General features: G+C 42.9%; 1 protein-coding gene across 2 annotated transcripts; it reads right to left on the reverse strand.

The window, feature by feature from the left end:
• Positions 1-2,338: 2,338 nt before the first annotated feature.
• On the reverse strand, positions 2,339-18,146 carry tnfsf12 (TNF superfamily member 12). 2 transcript variants are annotated; one of them, XM_034164733.1, is made up of 7 exons: positions 17,467-18,146; positions 7,452-7,533; positions 5,135-5,191; positions 4,988-5,011; positions 4,737-4,864; positions 3,094-3,407; positions 2,339-2,957 (listed from the first exon to the last, which is right to left on the reverse strand). In XM_034164733.1, exons 1-6 carry the CDS (start codon positions 17,638-17,640, stop codon positions 3,132-3,134), a joined length of 741 nt encoding a protein of 246 aa, XP_034020624.1. In that variant the 5' UTR covers positions 17,641-18,146; the 3' UTR covers positions 2,339-2,957; positions 3,094-3,131. The 2 variants fall into 2 exon arrangements, with proteins under 2 accessions (XP_034020624.1, XP_034020622.1); XM_034164731.1 differs by having other exon boundaries at positions 2,339-3,407; positions 17,467-18,145.
• Positions 18,147-18,937: the final 791 nt, after the last annotated feature.

Below are 18,937 nucleotides of genomic sequence, written 5' to 3' on the forward strand. Positions count from 1 at the left end.
GTGTCTTGCTGGCTGTTTTGTTGGGGCGGTTGTGTTTTTTTGTGTCTTGCTGGCTGTTTTGTTGGTGTGGTTGTGTTCTTTTTTTAGTTTTGTGTCTTGCTGGCTGTTTTGTTGGTGCGGTTGTGTGTTTTTTGGGCAGTGTGGCACAAAACACATAATAGCCTGTTTGTTAATGTTTCTTGTATGTAGTGTGTGCTTGATGTAAAACACATAGCTGACAGGTGCTGACTTCAGTTGTGGACTTGGTGTTACTGTCAGTACAGCGGTGGGTCACAAACCCATGCCAGTCGCCCTGCCTCGTTTCATAAGTGCTGTGGCAAGAGAGTGAGAGCATCCAGCACTGCATCAGACCTGCTGCAGTGGAAATTTACCAAAACTCCAGACTTGTGGCCGTCATCATTGTAATGAACATCATGATAACTGGTCAGTCCCGTGTGTTTCTCTGCAGACACGTCCCTCTGTCTGTCTGTCTGTCTGTCTGTCTGTCTGTCTGTCTGTCTGTCTGTGTGTGTGTGTGTGTGTGTGTGTGTGTGTGTGTTGTTGTTGTGCAGTCTGAGCTGAGTGCTGCTTTTCAGCATGTTTCCAAACACGCTACACTTTATGATTTTCACTTCAGAATGTGATTTTTCGAGCCCTTCAGACAGTTTGTGCTCCTTGACAGAAATGTTGGCAGGTGTGTAATGATGATCGTAAACCCAACAGCCACTTTGAAATAATTGAGAGCGTAGTGTAAGTCTGAAGGGATTTGAACCTGTCCTGATCAATAATTACATTGGAAATGTGCAACTATTTCTGTGCTGAATCCCTCAAAAAACAATCAGAATAATAACATGCTGCTTGGGAGCATCAGCTCCAACATCATGGTGTGTTTCTCTGGATGTGATCCAGCACGCAGGTGCCTCAGTACTCAGGACCCCAGCACATGGAGAAGGTTAAGGACACGCCCACATTTCACCTGGCTGTGGTAGATACATGGTTACTTTCACCAGGTGTCAGGTGTGGATGGTTCAGTGGTTGCCATCCAGGACCCAAGGTTGCTCCGTTGTGTGGTGTGCACTGTGACGCATTGTGACGGTCAAGGTGATATGTGACGTTCAACCACCTGAATGTGGCTGATTACACTTGATAAAGTACAACCAACTAACTGGCTCTGAAGCTAATTATCTTAAAAAAATAAAAAAATAAAAAAATAATAATGATAAATATCCATTAATATTTTGAGATCAGTAAACATTAGGCACACCTCTATAAATTAATTTTGACAATAAGGCATCATAGTCATGGAAATAGTCAAACTGAACCAGTGGACCTTTTGCACTGCCAATTTAATTAAGTCTTAACACTCTAATAATTAACACAGCTGGACCTTTTCAACATATAAAATTGTAAAAAAATATTTGAGTCATTAAGTTTTTAAAATCCAGATTTTAAATTTGAAAATGAAAATCCAGATTAAACTTGGAAAAAAGTATTAAATCAGTGATGTAGTGCAGAACTAGTAATTCTGTGACCTAATACAGTCACTGGCCCAAAATTGACATATACCATAATATTAGTTTTAGGTCATAACACAGAGTGTAAAGATTCTAAGTTGTTTAGGTTATATATTTTTCAAAGCTTGATAACGGTCACGGCCATTCAGGGGTTTTTTCCGCCCCCCTCAAATGACATCTGTTCTTGTCAAAAAAAAAAAAAGGAAAAAAGAAGCTCCTTTTATTTTTATATTTATGATGCATGAACTGACAAAACACCCTCAGGTATTGCATAAATCATAATTTTCCAGAGAGCGTCTTGAGAAGACTTTCCGAGGTTGTAATAAACTTTGACATTTAGAAAAATAGGAGGTGGTGGTGGGGGTTAAGACGTGGTTTTCCTCACAGGTCCCCGTGTGTGTGGCTCAGATTCAGGAAGTGAAAAGCGAACGGGCCGCTGAAGCGTACAGCCCGAAGGGGAAGTATGAGGTGCACAGAGGGGGAGGAAGAGGAAAACGATGAGGAAGTCAGACTGGATCATGCCCACGCGTCGACATTTTCGAGTCCTTCCACGAGGGTTTCGTTCCAACTAAAAGCATGACGTGCTGCAGCCAGTCCACCAAAACTACTTAGAAACACAGAGTGGGTGGACTGAAGCCCAGCGCTGGAAATACACGCTGTTTGTGTTGCGGCGTGCGCAGAGGGCAGCAGCAGCTCCACAGGAAGTGACAGAAAACAAAGGCCAACTTGACGGAATAATTATACAAACTGCCTCCTGTTGAACTTAAAAAAACTACATCAAGTAAAAGCTTCTTCCTTCACATGTCAGCATTAATCGAAAAACATTTAGAAAAGCAGGGACAATGTGTCTTCAAAGCGCTACGCTTTATTGACCATTACTTGCACCTACTTTTCAAAAGTAAAGCCAAGTCGCCTGTACAAGGGGCGTCATTCATCAAAATAAAACTCAGTCTTAGAAAATGGCACAAATTCACATTTGTGTGTGTGTGTTTTTTTGTTCTTTTTTTTTGTTTGTTTTGGACTAACTCCTGGTTTAAAATGTAAAATATCACATATTTTACATAAAATAGGGCATACACTGTTAGGCTGTTTATAGTGCCATGATCTGATGAGTCTGGAGGCACTGCTGATATAAAAGTGGAAGGTGCATGCACAGCTTTAACCTCAGTCACTTACTGAAAAAATAAAATACAAAAGCACAGTTTGTTAAATGACAGGAAGGCTATGAGGAGTATCCAATTCTCTTTCTTCCATCATGAAGCCCTGTAGCTTCCCTCACATCTGTTCTCTCAGTTTGGGCAAACGTTCATCAAGGCTTTTTATCCGCTTTTGGCTTTGGCTTCCATCCAGAGTGTTTGTTGCATTCCGGAGCAGCACAGCTGTCCAGAGCACGATTCCACAACAGCATCCACAAATCTCAGGTTTGTCTTTCAAATCAGCATCGCTGCCGTCTGTGGAAAGAAGCTGCCACATGGTGTGACTGTTTTACTCTTCAGGGGAAAAAACAAAACAAAACCCTCATTTGTTAAAAAAAAAAAAAAAAAAAAAAAAAAAAAGGTGAATTCTGGACTCTTCAAAATAAGTCTCCAAAAGTGCTAACCTCGAAGTGGATCAGCGCCTGTGAGTCTCAGCTGATCTTCAGTTGACTTTAAAAATGCTGAAGACATGAGGGGATGCCGAGGGAGCGCCCACATTGTGAAGTCTGAAGGACGGGCCCGTGATGGCGTGCAACTCGGTGCCTTTGTCCAGACGCAGGAGGCCGGACACCTGGCAGGGCTTCAGGAAGTGGGAAGGGTGCGGCCCAGCGGCGGGGGTCGTCCCGTAGCCCTCCATGCACTGCAGCTTCTGAGGCCTCGGGCCCCCGGTGATGATGTCCAGCTTCACGTACTGAGACTCCTGCTCATTGAACAGCACCTGGAAAAAACAAACACTGTGAAAACCTGAGCTCACGCAGCTACTTCAAAATAAAAGTTCATCCCCTTATAAACAACTCTAAAAGAGACTGCAGAGCACCAGGGGTTTCTTACAAGTGATTATAAAACGATATCATACTTCATACGTTGTTTAGACAATTAAAAACAGAGTACATTCTTCTGCCAAGACCAATCCATTGAAAACACATTTACTTCCCAGATTTAGCCTGACAGAGCTGAGTCCCAGTTCCCCCAAAGCATCTTCACGCTAAGATAATCTTGGCCTGTAACCTAGCATTGTGACTCAGATGATTTTTGACCTGGTGTAGGCAGACTGACAGTTATGTTCCATACTCAATTTCTTCATAATTGATCTGGAACTACAAGTGAAATGCATCACTTGAAATCGACTTCAAAGTCTTGTTTATGAGATGAGTGGCTAACATCTATTGCATTTTAACCATGCGGTGGGTTTCTGTGTGCATGATCCAGCACGCAGGTGCCTCTGTGCCTCGGTGTCGACAGCTGGAAGAGGCCAAGGGGGTGCCAAAGTTTCACGTGGTTGCTTTCAAGGGGTGGCTGTCTGCCTGGGTGGCTGCTATCCAGGACTCATGGCGCTTCCATGGTGGATGTGGTGACCTGTTGCATTGCCACATCCACCTGGACCTGAACTGTCAACACACACACACTGATCTTCAACCGCTTTTCCCAGATCGGGTCACGGGGGGCTGGAGCCTATCCCAGCAGTCATATGGCGTGAGGTGGGGTCCACCCTGGACAGGACGCCAGTCTGTTGCAGGGTCACACACAGACAAACAAACACAGTCACACCTACGGACAATTTAAAGTTTGCAGTCCACCCAACCTCCATGTCTTTAGATGTTGGAGGGAGCTGGAGCCACCGGAAGAAACCCACACAAATATGGGGAGAACATGCAAACGCCACACAGGTGGGATTCGATCTTCTCGCTGTGAGGCAACAGTGCTAACCACTAAGCCACTGTGCTGCCCAACTGCTGACACAGCTCAGCCAATTTTCCGCTTGCATTTGGCCCCATAAAAATGGGGGACCACACAGGAAATGTAGCTGAATTCCTGCTGTAATCACGGTCAGCCTCAGATCTAAATCCCCTCAGATTAGAGCTGTCCATCTGAAGTATGCTCTCCTCTTCATTATTTGCTTTCATGTCTAATATACTTTGACACACTGTCACAACTTGATTTCTGCAGAAATGCAAACAGACACGACTGTCAGGTCCTTAATTGCTGGATTGGGAAACCTATGAAAGTGCTGCAGGTCTAAATCTCCAGTCTGGCATCAGACACCCACCTGGCAGAACAAAAAGTAGACTCCTGCTTTTTCCACAGTGAAGGTGCCGTGCTCCTTGTTGTACCTCACCGCTTTGCTCATATTCAACGTCCTCTCCTCCCAACCCTTTATCACACCTCCCTGTCCCACTGACACACACACACACACACACACACACACACACACACACACACACACACACACACACACACACACATGTTCATCTCTGAGAGGCACATATCAGACTGCTTTAACAGTCAAATCTGTCTTACCTTGCTGAGAGGAAACTTTGGTTACTGGTAGAAAGTAAAAGAGACATTATGAAAGTCAATTAAAGCTTTACGAGTGCCATCGTACGGGGTCATGTAACTGAAACGCTTTCAGCAGATGCCTCATCAGGGCTCTGCCAAGCCACTTACTCTCAAAATGAGACGCCGCTTTCTTTCCATTTCCATTCCTTCCTCGCAACATCGCCCCTACAGAAGACAAGGAAGAGAGACTTTGATTGGCAAAGAAAACATGTCTGTGGGTTTTTTTTCTTCTTCTTTTTTAAACTTTTGGTTCAACATTTGTTCAGTTGGGTGGATAACTATTTTGGCAGTTTTTGTAATTTTGCATCTGCACGCCACCACGCTGGAGTTGAAGTGACACATTCAAGCTGTGACTGTAATGTGGACTTTCAGCTTTCATTCAAAACATTTTGACAAGTACAGCACATTGACATTTTAGAATTTTTATACACAATTCCTCCAACTTCAGAGGCCAACATAATTTTACATACTCCGATTATTGTATGTATGTGAATGCAAATGGCTGAAGTCTGGAGCCCATGATCATCACCAGATCTTGAGTTTCCTCCGCTGAGGTGCTTTGGGCGGGCGCGTGCAGCCTCGTTCAGTCGCTGCTTGTTTAGTGAGTCTTTCTGCCCTCAGAACAGGAAGTGACAAACCTGGTCTGTTGGGTTGAGGTCAGGTGACTGACTTGGCCATTGATGAATATTCCATTTCTTTGCCTTGAGAGGCTCGTGGGTTGCTTTGCAGGATGTTTTGGGCCATTATTTATCTGCACAGCATAACAAATGTAAATTCAGCACTTTGAATCAACTTCAGACCTTTTATCTGCTTAATTTACTGTGACGAGGGAACAGATCACACCTGACAACTGGTTTCTGACCTCTGAAAATGGAGGGACCACCTATAAAAAAATGTCTGTAATTCCTAAATGGTTCATGCGATATTTTTGTTAAACTCCGAGAAGTAACCGCCCTGGATCCTCGCTGGGTGGTTGCCCCGGGACCTAGGCCAGTTCTGTGGTGTGGTGGATGTGGCGATGCGCCGTACCAATACGCCCACAAGTTAATTGTTTCATTTCAACTCTATTATGGTGGTGTACAGAGGCAAAAAAAATGACAGAAATGGTCAAAGTCCAAGGACTTCTGGAGCTCATAACACGCTGTCTTAATGCGTGGCCGGTTACAGGTTTTACATTCACCCTGGCTAGTTTTAACACAGTGGATGGAAGAAGGATTTCCTCTCACGTGTTGACTGTTTTTTTTTTTTTTTTACAGCAGGGCTAATCTTGGAGCCAGCTGCTCACAGTCAGAGGACAGTGGTCATGAGGGGGACCCAGGGACGGTCAAAATGAGAGAAATTAAGTGTTGGTTAAAGGAGTCAGAAAGAACAGAGGGAAGCCTGCTCAGATCATAAACACAGTAAATAAAAGACCACAGTCGAACCCTGCTCTCCTATGCTAAAAGCTGACAGCTTTGCTACAGGGAGCAATCTGAAATCTAACAAGAGCTGTGAAATGTGTACTTTATGCTTGAGAGCAGTGGCCCCCTGCCACACAGCAGCCCGCGCGTTGGTGACCCTGCACACTGAGGATCTGCTGTGGACGAGCGTAAAGCCCTCAGGCCGGCCACGTTTTCTGACTTAAACTGTCAGTCATCATCAGCCAACAAAACTCCAGCATCCCGCTGAAACGCTGCACCTGGGCGGTCAGCCGTCCACAAACTGGAAAAAGCTGTTCCACATATTTATTTTTTCTTTCCATTGGAAGTCATGAATTTCTGTGCAGTTTAATGCATTCTGGAAGACAGACTCTGCTGTGTGTTACTTCATAAAAAGAAAAGAAAAGCTCATACCTGCAGGACATTAATGTTGGATTTTCTGGCCAGATGAACAGCATTCTAACCAAATCCTTTTGTCAAATTTGGAAAAATCTGAGCGTTTACTCTCAGACAGCATGCGAACAATCAAGCAGTCCCATGATGATGGTGACGCAAGCAGATCCTATAAATACTGCAATGATAGGTCATCAAATATCACTGCTTTCACAACAAATCATAGCTGTGCCGCTGGTGCGCTCTGGGGGTGGGGGAATCAATTTCACTGCCCAAAGCGTGCGACAAGGCCTCAGTCCCGTGCCAGCTGGTTTTCTGGGCTTTGAGGCCCTTCTGGTCAGACCTGTAATTTCTGAAACAGACATCCAGCTGCCTGCTTTTTCCTGTGTCAACTTTTAGCAGCGGGTAGCGCTTGCGGCCCGCTAGACCTGACCAAAGTGGCATGTGGGCCAAGTCTGGCCAGGGTTTGTGTTAAATGTTCTTCCCAAAAAAACAACATGGTGCATTTGGTAAGTATATTGTGTCTGTCATGATTTGGGTCGGTAAATACAAAATCTTCTACATGTTGACGGTGTGGAAAATCAAGGAGATGTGGAGACACACAAACACAGTACCATCTCTCTTCACTCGCTGCCCCACCAGCAACTCTCTCTTCTCCAGGATGAGCTGAACAATAGCCTTCCTCTGTGTGTTCACCTGTTGAACAGAAACCAACACGATTAGCACTTGTGCAGTTCTGTGCCGTGGAACTCAACTCTCGGCTCTACAAGTTCCAGCTTGCATGCGCTTGATTGGCAGTTGACTTTCTCCAACCTCTGCCAGTTAGCAAGCTAGTTAGCATAGCCAATGCAAAGGTTCATCCTCCAGGATGACTGTGCTGTGACCCGGGGCTGCGTTACCCTCGTCAGTCATTAAGGTACAGCATCTACAAGTCAATGCAACACACTCAGCTGGGGCAACAAAATGAAAACACATTGATCACAATCTGTCTGATCAATGCATTTTTTTTGATTGATGGAGATCAGGTAAATTGTTGAAGTCTTGCTCTGTTTCATAAGTGCGGAGTGATAATCGGTGTGTTCTGTCAGTGCTGCCACAGTTTTAAAAACATAGTTCACTCTCCTCTTTTTCACATACACACAGTCTGTTTCAGACAGAAAACATGTGATAACCTTCTTCCAGGACAATCAGCGAGCTATTTCTACTAAAACAAGATTTTCCTCGCTGTTGTGGCTGTTTTCCTCCTGTTCATCAAGACAGGCATGCAGTCAGAGGAGCGACGGGCCGAAAGCCCCCATAACAGGTCCAGTCTGACCTGCCATCAATAGCTAACTGTACTCAAAGTGCTAGAGTCTGCTACTGGTTTGAAGAGTTGGCTACCAGGAAAAAAGTGAGCAAACATATAGGGTAACTTGATGAAACTGTAGCTCTCCTGTACCACATTTAATTTCACCACAGGAGTCTCAGCAGGACTTTTTCTTTCAGCCCACATCACTGTCTGCCAGACGTTTGTGGTAAAATACGGGTTGAACAATCTGTTTCCAGGGGCACCTGTGTGGGTCTGTCTGTGCCAATATTCTGCCACAGCTGCCATGCTCAGGAGTTCAAAACGTCTCGCACTTCCTGTGAGCCTGGCTGCGACGCCTAATACATCACTTTAGTGCTTTGCATTCCTCACGTCTTTACTCCCTTCCTGAGAAAGAAATGAATTTTGTCAAGTAAGCAAAATGTTAAATCCATGGCTTGGAGCCCAGTGAATGACAGACAGACATAGAATGAGATGAAGAGAAGAAAAGTAGTGCAGGGAAGTTATAAAGTCTAAATTTATGGCTACTGTGGAAGAAGCGGCACGGAGGTGCTCCGCGTTCTCGCTGGCTTCCATCAGGAGCTGGCTAACGGTCAAAGACACACAACAGGACAGGTTCCAGCATCAACACTCCAAATTGATGTTTGAAGCTTTGCAGAATGTGTGTGCACGTCTGTCAACCTGCTCCTGATTTCAAACTCAGTGCACCCTGAACCCCAAACCTCAACACGTACATCCGTTCCACCAGCTGCTCGGCGACACAGTAGGCGTTCACCGCGTAGATAAACATTTGCTGCAGTTGCATAAATGTTGGAACGTGGTAGTAATACGGTCATGTTCACATCATGTCTTCATATGTCATTGTTGGACTTTAAAACCCCTAAACCGAACAGAAGCACGAGTGGACGGAGGAAAACGTTCTTCCGCAGCTTTTTTGCTTTTTAAATGTGATTGTTTTCTGCTTTTTTCACATTAACACTGGCAGATGACCACTCCAACCACAGTCTGACATATCTGCTGCTCTTTCACTTCCACCACCCACACTTATCTGGGGATCGACACACAGACTCTCCGGTGACAAACACACTTCTCTAACCTTTAGCATGCCAATGGTTATCCTACCACAGACCTATTTGTGATCAGGCCAGTTCCTAGTTGCGTAACACTAACTTCCAATTAAAATAAGATTCAGAAATAGTACGGTAACATTTTCTTAATGCCAAAATGTGTTTGGATTGTGGATGCTGCGTAGTCACAGCAATAATTCAAGATATTTATCTCAGATTTAATTTCTAATTGCTATCAATGGCAGCTGTTGAAAAATTAAAAAGGATGCAAACTGTAACACATACAAATTAGAAGGTATCAAAAGCTATGTCTTTTGCTGTTCTATTTGAAGAAATTCTTCACAAGTATTTATTGCCAATATAAAAAAGTAGCTATAAAAAATAAACATCATGCTGAGTTATGACTAAAGAGACTTTAAACATGAGTTAACCTGAGTGTTTTTGAGCTATTTCACTGAAATGCATTAAATTTCCTCTCATTTAACATCATATTGACAATACTGGAGTTTTACCGATATTCAATATGGTGATATTTTCAAAATAATATGATACAAAACAATATAAGCAGTTTCTCCTGTACTAGAATTGACCTTATAGTGCAAAAAAGTAAATAAAAAAAATAAAATCTTAATTTCACCAAAAATAAAGATTTTTTTTAAGTAGTTGAGTTGGCTGTAAAACTCTGAAAAAACTCAGTCATTATATGTAAATTAATAAACCAACTGTTGTTTTAGGTCAAGTCCATTCTGGAGGTATCTGATGCTGCGCTTCACTGCATCCACAACACCGTCAGTGATGAAGATTTTCCAGAAATGACCAGAAATCAGGGTTTTTACTCACGTGGTGAACGTTTCTGGGTTATTTTTGACAACATACGTCAAAGTCCATTCATTCAGTTCATTTCAGTTCCACACCCAAACAGTTGGTGGCAGTAATGCACTGTGTTGGTTTGCAGGCTGCCAGTAATGTCCAAAGAAGAAGAAGGTTCCATTTGTTTTGGGCTTAAAAGTTTATAAAGTCATAATGTTTGGGACTGCGCTGTTGTTTTCCTAATGGTTTACTTTGTTGTGGACATTAAAAGTCATGAGCTGCATTTTTCCTCCAGTAATCATACATTAAGTGGAGCTAACGGGTGACGCTTCCAGCTGCTAAAAATGCTAACGGCGATAGTATTCAGATGAGAGTTTAATTTTCAGTCTGCAAGTCAAACCCACAAGATTGGGTTTGAGCAACGTACAAAAATTTGTCTGAGGTCAGTGAGTGAAAATAATGTGTGATGTTAGTGCTCTGCTGAAGTTTATCAGCTAAATTAGCTTTTAGCTGCAGACTCAATCACTGTCAAGCTGAGTGTTGACCTCTTTTTATTTTACCACATAAAGCTACACAGTTTTTATTGTTACTGCCGTAACTACAAGAAAAGTCTCAACTTTACATAACTTAGATTTTTTTTATTTAAAGTTTTTTTTATCCATCAAGTAATCAAAGAAAATAGCAGTGCTGTTACATATTTATTTATATTTTAAGAAATATATTTCTTGACCACATCAGAAACATACATTTGCTGAATGAGTGAATCTATCATTAGTACATGTACACATGACTTTTCATGCTATTTATTTGTCTAAAAATAAAGTTTTCTAATGCAAGAAAAGTTTTTTTAACTTCAAAATGTACAGTAATCAGAAATTAATGTTGAATTAAAAACATATTTGTAAGGATTTTAAGGTGGCCAAGAATTTGAAACAGATAATCAATAGCTCCAAAGCTCCTGCTAAAACTAGGAAAACTCAGGAGTGAGTAAAGGATGAACAAGTTGATGTATTAATGTGCCATAATTACTCCTGTTGTTCCATTTGAATTGATACTGAGAATCCTTATTTTTGAGTTCTTTGAATTGTCATTTCTTTTACGGTGTAGTTTTCTGAACCACAATGTATGTTTTTTGGATTAAAGGCTGGTAGCACAATACAAGTTGTGTGAAAACACGGGTGGAAAAATTGGCCTGACCCAACAACAAAAAAAAATTACATTTTTTGGAGATTTTTTTTTTGGTGGGTAAATAGACCAGAAAATGCACCAGAATCCATTGGAGATCTCAAATCTTTCTGGGGGAGAACCCCCAGACCCCCACCAGGGGCTTTGGACCTTTGGCCCTTACCAATATTTTTCAGGTTTTTTTTTCCATGGCCCACTTTTATCACTGCACCACTGAACCCCCTTGGGTCATGGATGGCCACCAAGCAGGCAAACAACTGCTCTAGTGCCACATGTCTCAAAAAAATAACCATCTAGCTGCCACAGCCAGGGGAAACATGGGCGTTTCCTTACTTTAGGTGTTATGTCTTTAATGACAAATTACATTTTCCCCATTTTTAACAAAAAAATTAGGCATTGACCAATTATCAGCCTGGCCGATTATCTTCACTAATAATCAGTTGACTCCTTTTATTTATTCATAGGGGAGGGTGATGTGTGTGTTCCTCAGGCTCAGGTCCTTTACCAGAAGCCTGGGAGTTTGAGGGTTTAGCTCAGTATTTTAGCTGTTCCTTGGACTGTACTCTTCTGGACAGAGACCTCTGATGTTGTTCCTGGAATCTGCTGGAGCCACTCTTCCATTTTGAGGGTTACAGCTCCTACTGCTCCTATTACCACTGGGACCACATTGGATTTTACATTCCACATCTGCTCTGGTTGTTCCTTTAGCCCTTGGTACTTCTTGATTTTCTTGTGCTCCTTCTTTCTGATGTTGCTGTCAGCTGGGCCTGTCACATTGATCACAACTGCTGTCTTCTTTTCCTTGTTAACCACCTCTATATCTGGGTGTTTGACCAGCAGCTGCTTCTCAGTCTGGAATTTGAAGTCCCACAAGACCTTAGCTCTCTCATTCCCAACCACCTTTGGTGGTGTCTCCCATCGGGACCTGGGGACTTCTGATCCATATGCAGCACAGATGTTCCTGTACACGATTCCCGACACTTGGATGTGTCTCTCAGTGTACGCTGTCTCAGCTTGCATCCTGCTACTATGTGCTGGACTGTCTCTGGGGCACATTCTCACAGCCTGCAACTTGGCTCCTGTCGGCTGTGGTAGACTCCTGCCTATGGATCTGATCATGATCTGATCTAATATAATATGTGTGTGTGTGTGTGTGTGTGTGTGTGTGTGTGTGTGTGTGTGTGTGTGTGTGTGTGTGTGTGTGTGTGTGTGTGTGTGTGTGTGTGTGTGTGTGTGTGTGTGTGTGTCACTACTGATTACTAGCCTGGCTGATGGTAATGAGTGATGATTAAATCCATGGTAATTTGCTGCTTTAATTCACTCTCTTCTCTTGTGTTGTTATCCATGTTCAGAAACTAAGCTTTCACTGCTTTAGCATTTCATGACACAAAAACTGGCCCTTACCCCAGTGGATCCCAATGCTGCTCCCCACAACCCTGAGTACTGCGCATGTTCTACTTGGACCAGATCAGCTCATTCAGGTATATTCAGCCAATCAAGAGCATCGAGAACAATGGAACGCACCTGATGTGGCTCATTCTGTGCAGTTAGAGCATGCAGAAAAAGAAGATGTGCAATATTTGCATCCCAAGTTCCAGGATGGGGAGCCACGGCCTGAAAGACTTGGACATTGTTTCTGCTACAGATGCTGCAGCTTTACTCACCCTCAGCACTTCTGCCACCTTTCCAGTCTTACTGAGATTCTGTGGTTTCCAACAAACCCGGCCACAGAGATGTGCAACATCCTGCCAAGTCACCTAAACACCGAGTCCTCTAAAAAAAAAAAAAAAATCCCTCCTTACCCCCACTCAGTGCCATCTCAGCACATTTTCTTATCTTATATGACCAAGAGTTTCCAGTGAACCAGGCACCACAACTCTTCAGAGCGCCCTCAGATAAAACCACGGCCTCCTGTCAACACTGGGGACCCTGTTGCAATTCCTTGAAACTTTCATGGTCTTATTGCAGAAAACTTTCATATTCCATTTGCATCCTATGTTGTGTCCATGATTGCACCCAGATTAGATGCAGACTCCTGCAAAAAAAGGAGGATGCTGAAGTGGAGCCACATTAGGTCAAGGACACTTGGTAGATCAGGGTTTGCAGTATTTCTCCTCAATCATGAGGGGAGCTACAGTAGTGTTCAGAATAATAGTAGCGCTATGTGACTAAAAAGATTAATCCAGGTTTTGAGTATATTTCTTATTGTTACATGGGAAACAAGGTACCAGTAGATTCAGTAGATTCTCACAAATCCAACAAGACCAAGCATTCATGATATGCACACTCTTAAGGCTATAAATTGGGCTATTAGTAAAAAAAAAAAGTAGAAAAGGGGGTGTTCACAATAATAGTAGCATCTGCTGTTGACACTACAAACTCAAAACTATTACGTTGAAACTGCTTTTTTAGCAATCCTGTGAATCACTAAACTAGTATTTAGTTGTATAACCACAGTTTTTCATGATTTCTTCACATCTGCGAGGCATTAATTTTGTTGGTTTGGAACCAAGGTTTTGCTGGTTTACTAGTGTGCTTGGGGTCATTGTCTTGTTGAAACACCCATTTCAAGGGCATGTCCTCTTCAGCATAAGGCATCATGACCTCTTCAAGTATTTTGACATATCAAAACTGATCCATGATACCTGGTATGTGATATATAGGCCCAACACCATAGTAGGAGAAACATGCCCATATCATGATGCTTGCACCACCATGCTTCACTGTCTTCACTATGAACTGTGGCTTGAATTCAGAGTTTGGGGGTCGTCTCACAAACTGTCTGTGGCCCTTGAACCCAAAAAGAACAATTTTACTCTCATCAGTCCACAAAATATTCCTCCATTTCTCTTTAGGCCAGTTGATGTGTTATTTGGCAAATTGTAACCTCTTCTGCGCATCTTTTATTTAACAGAGGGACTTTGCGGGGGATTCTTGCAAATAAATTAGCTTCACACAGGCGTCTTCTGTCACAGCACTTACAGGTAACTCCAGACTGCCAAAATTGACAAACTCACTGACTGAATGCCACACTACTATTATTGTGAACACCCCCTTTTCTACTTTTTTTTTTAACTAATAGCCCAATTTCATAGCCCTAAGAGTGTGAATATCATGAATGCTTGGTCTTGTTGGATTTGTGAGAATCTACTGAATCTACTGGTACCTTGTTTCCCATGTAACAATAAGAAATATACTCAAAACCTGGATTAATCTTTTTAGTCACATAGCACTGCTATTATTCTGAACACTACTGTACATGTCTGTGGTCAGAGTTCACAAACTGGGCACTTCTGTCAACTTTGAGTCTCTATCATCTTCACCCAGGAACATAATCAGTCTCCTCAGGTACCCCACCTTAATGTCCAGCAGGGCCACGCTGAACACTGAAATCATTTCCACCACAGTTGCCAGATCCATGTAGAAGTTACAGTTGTAGTAACCGTCTTGTGCCCACATGCACTACCCGGCTTGTTTGGACCTGGGCTCCTTGGCTCTTGGCTCCACCACCCAGAGACAAGATTGCCATGGCTTTCCAGTGGTTTCTTTGTCTCTAGATTTGAAGATTGAGATGCTTTCCCTCATCCCCTTCATACTGTGAGCTGCTCTCCCTGATGGAAGGCAGCAACAGCGTTACTCTCAAGGACTGTGGAAACTACGGCTAAGTCCACACGTACACAAGAACTTTTTAAAAATGGGGATTTTCTGTTTTTGGTTTTTGAAACTAAATGCCCTCCACACAAGCACTGTTTAAAAAAACAGCCCCCCACAAATCTTAGAAACATGGTGTCTAACCAGATCCTTACTCTGGATGGCATTACCCTGACCTCTAGTAATACTGTGAGAAATCTTGGAGTCATTTTTGATCAGGATATGTCATTCAAAGCGCATATTAAACAAATATGTAGGACTGCTTTTTTGCATTTACGCAGTATCTCTAAAATTAGAAAGGTCTTGTCTCAGAGTGATGCTGAAAAACTAATTCATGCATTTATTTCCTCTAGGCTGGACTATTGTAATTCATTATTATCAGGTTGTCCTAAAAGTTCCCTGAAAAGCCTTCAGTTAATTCAAAATGACTGACAGGGACTAGAAGGAGAGAGCATATCTCACCCATATTGGCCTCTCTTCATTGGCTTCCTGTTAATTCTAGAATAGAATTTAAAATTCTTCTTCTTACTTACAAGGTTTTGAATAATCAGGTCCCATCTTATCTTAGGGACCTCATAGTACCATATCACCCCAATAGAGCGCTTCGCTCTCAGACTGCAGGCTTACTTGTAGTTCCTAGGGTTTGTAAGAGTAGAATGGGAGGCAGAGCCTTCAGCTTTCAGGCTCCTCTCCTGTGGAACCAGCTCCCAATTCGGATCAGGGAGACAGACACCCTCTCTACTTTTAAGATTAGGCTTAAAACTTTCCTTTTTGCTAAAGCTTATAGTTAGGGCTGGATCAGGTGACCCTGAACCATCCCTTAGTTATGCTGCTATAGACTTAGACTGCTGGGGGGTTCCCATGATGCACTGAGTGTTTCTTTCTCTTTTTGCTCTGTATGCACCACTCTGCATTTAATCATTAGTGATTGATCTCTGCTCCCCTCCACAGCATGTCTTTTTCCTGGTTCTCTCTCTCAGCCCCAACCAGTCCCAGCAGAAGACTGCCCCTCCCTGAGCCTGGTTCTGCTGGAGGTTTCTTCCTATTAAAAGGGAGTTTTTCCTTCCCACTGTCACCAAGTGCTTGCTCACAGGGGGTCGTTTTGACCGTTGGGGTTTTTACGTAATTATTGTATGGCCTTGCCTTACAATATAAAGCGTCTTGGGGCAACTGTTTGTTGTGATTTGGCGCTATATAAATAAAATTGATTGAATTGATTGATTGATTAAAAAAGTCTGTCCACGTGAAAATCCAAAAAACATTATAAAGTGTTTCACGAGCACGCCAAAGCAACAGGTGGCGCTATAACTCAAAGCTGATAGCCATGTTGGCCAATCAGAATCCTTTGGGGGTCAAAAACGTGACTCAAAAAATAGATGCTGAAGCTGAGTTTCTGAAAATCATCACCTTGGAAGGAGTTTTACAAATGCAGTTTTCAGTGAACGACAGCAATTTGTCAACAATAGAAAAAACCCTACTTTTTCTAAAGTACCCCTGTACGTGCAGACAGGGCCTGAGCATCTTTTATTTCTTTCACACTGCTGAGCTTTGCAAAGTGTGTTTTTTGCGGGGGGGGGGGCTGCAGTCTGGATTCATTGAACATCATAAGCCTTCATCATCCAGTCAAAAACATTAAGTTAGTCTTTGTTTTTATTAAAAAAAATTCACTGTTCTCAGCTGTTCTGGTGGAGCAATAGGTGTAAATAAAAGCAATAGGTGTAAATAAAAGCATCACTGGTTATTGGGTGATGATATATATTTTTTATATATTTACTTTTACACCTTTCTACTACGGGAGTTGTCTTTTAATTTCGTTGTACCTTGTGTATAATGACAATAAAAAGAATTCTATTCTGTTCTATATGTACTGTGCATTTCTGTTATTTACACTGATCAGGTGTTAATCAGGGTCACAGCCTGTGGAAAGACAACGTTCTTGTCTGGCTGTTTTTGTACTCACTGATCTGTAGATCCTAGTTTTAACTTGATTTTCTCAGTCTGAAGGTGTCTTGGTTGGGGGGCAGGTCTCCCCCCCCCCCCAATCCTCTGGGTTAGGTTTGAAATGATTCATCATTTCAAAATATGATACGAGGCAAAATTATCCAGTCTTTGAAAATATTAAATGAAACAGTTGATTTAGGAAAAGATTCTGGATTTCAAAGCACTGAAGACTCTAACCCTAGAACTGAACTCTACCTCCGCCCCTGGAAGCGCCAGCGCAGCATGACAAACTTAATTTGCATGAGAAAAACTCAAAGATGCGGACGAGTTCACATGACTGGTGGTGCATGTTGTGCATGATTTACACTTGCGCTCACATGCCAGTCAGTGGAGCGTTTCCACCAAAACGAAGTGAAACTGCAGCAGAAATCACCAGCAACTCTGGGCAGCAATACAAGCGGCACGGCGGAGAAACGGTGCAAGAGCCAAGCGTAAAGCAGAAGGGGGCTGAGAGGTGGAATTGCATTTTTCCATAAACCCCCGCGAAGGTTCCCGTAACCGCAGCCACAAAGAGTTACATAACAGGCGTTTAAAGGTCTGTAAAGCTCTCAGCAGAGTAAATATTGTTGATGCTGACGCGTTTGCAGCAGCAGCACAGACGGTACAAACCTGCTCCAGCCGCTCCTGCAGGGTTTTAAAGGACTGAGACAGGTCCCGCGTCTGCCGCCAAGTCCACGCCGTGAAGAGCGCGCTGCACGCGGCCAGAGTCAGCGCCACCAGCGCCAGGAAAGCCCAGACGACCCGCAGCCTGCGCACTCGCTTCCTCTGCAGAACCCGATGCATGCTGGTGCAGACTGCACTCCTGTTCACTCAAACCCTCACTTCAGCTCCAGTCCCCATTCCAGCAGCGCATGAAGCGAATGCATTTCTGTCTAAATGTCCATTTTGGGTTTGACGCGACGACATTAAGTCCCACTGCTTTAAAAATAGGGCAGAATTCCCTTTTGGGCTCGCTTTTAACTCACTGATTGGGTCTTGATTTATTTCCTTTAAAGCAACAAATCCTCCAAAGACACCATCCTCCGCGTGCGCAGACCGTCTCCAAATACCAGAAAACTTCATGCGCACATCAGCTGTTGCATCCTTCTCCCTGTGATTCGTTGACTCAGCGCTCTTGTGTTCCCTTTAACAGCTTCCTGGGGGGTCACTCTATGAGGCAGTCAGATCACATTGTATCCCTGCGGATTAGTTTAATTTTTAGTTTTTTGTTGTTTTAAGGTGAGCTTTCCGTGCGTCTTTTCTGATGCTGCGCTATCGGCGCGCGTCCGCGTAAAAGTCACCGAGGTGAGCAGAAAGAAAACAAACGACAGCACCGGAGCTTGTTCCTCTGCTGCTTCAATCACTTTCATCAACTCGACTTGAACATATGCCAGTGCAGGCGTCCAGCGGTACCCGCTGCCACCGTGTGGTGGCAGCGGTGCACAGGAAAAGCTCCATCATGTGTTTGCGCATCAACAGGTGATTCCATGACCTGCAGTGTTTGGAAAAGTAATAGTACCTAAATGTAAAAACACTCCATTTATTTTCAACAGTTCTAAAGCTTCGTGTTTGCACAAAAGTGTTATGTTTGAGTTTTGATTGATTGATTGAATTTATCCGTATAAACATATACAATTCATGTAAGTACAAGGTAACACAATAAAGCAAAATTCACTTGTTTCCAGTGTGGCCCAGAGATATCACACACTCAAACAACAAGAGAGATGGATTATGAAGGTATATAAGACATTCAAGGTTAATATAAAGTATCTGCACAACATATTTACACATTTGAAATGAGATATTTACACATTTTACACAAATGTTAAGTTGCATATTAAAATAAAACAAGTAATAGCACAAACATGGCTTTTTCTGTAATTTTTCTATTTTTTGGAGCAGGTGTTGTTGTACCCTTCTTTTAAAACCAGATAAAGTATTTGAAGCACCAAAGGATTGACTGATGGGACGACCAAGGACGAGGCCTTAGATGTGTTATTTCTGCTGTGAAGTGCCAACGTGAATTTAATGGGGGAGGATTGATGGCTGGGAGCCAAGTTGTTTACAGTTTTAAAAACATTTTTTAATTTGAGTTGTTGAA

The sequence above is a fragment of the Thalassophryne amazonica genome, chromosome 23 (assembly GCF_902500255.1).
Source record: "Thalassophryne amazonica chromosome 23, fThaAma1.1, whole genome shotgun sequence".
In the NCBI taxonomy this organism is placed as follows: Eukaryota; Metazoa; Chordata; class Actinopteri; order Batrachoidiformes; family Batrachoididae; genus Thalassophryne; species Thalassophryne amazonica.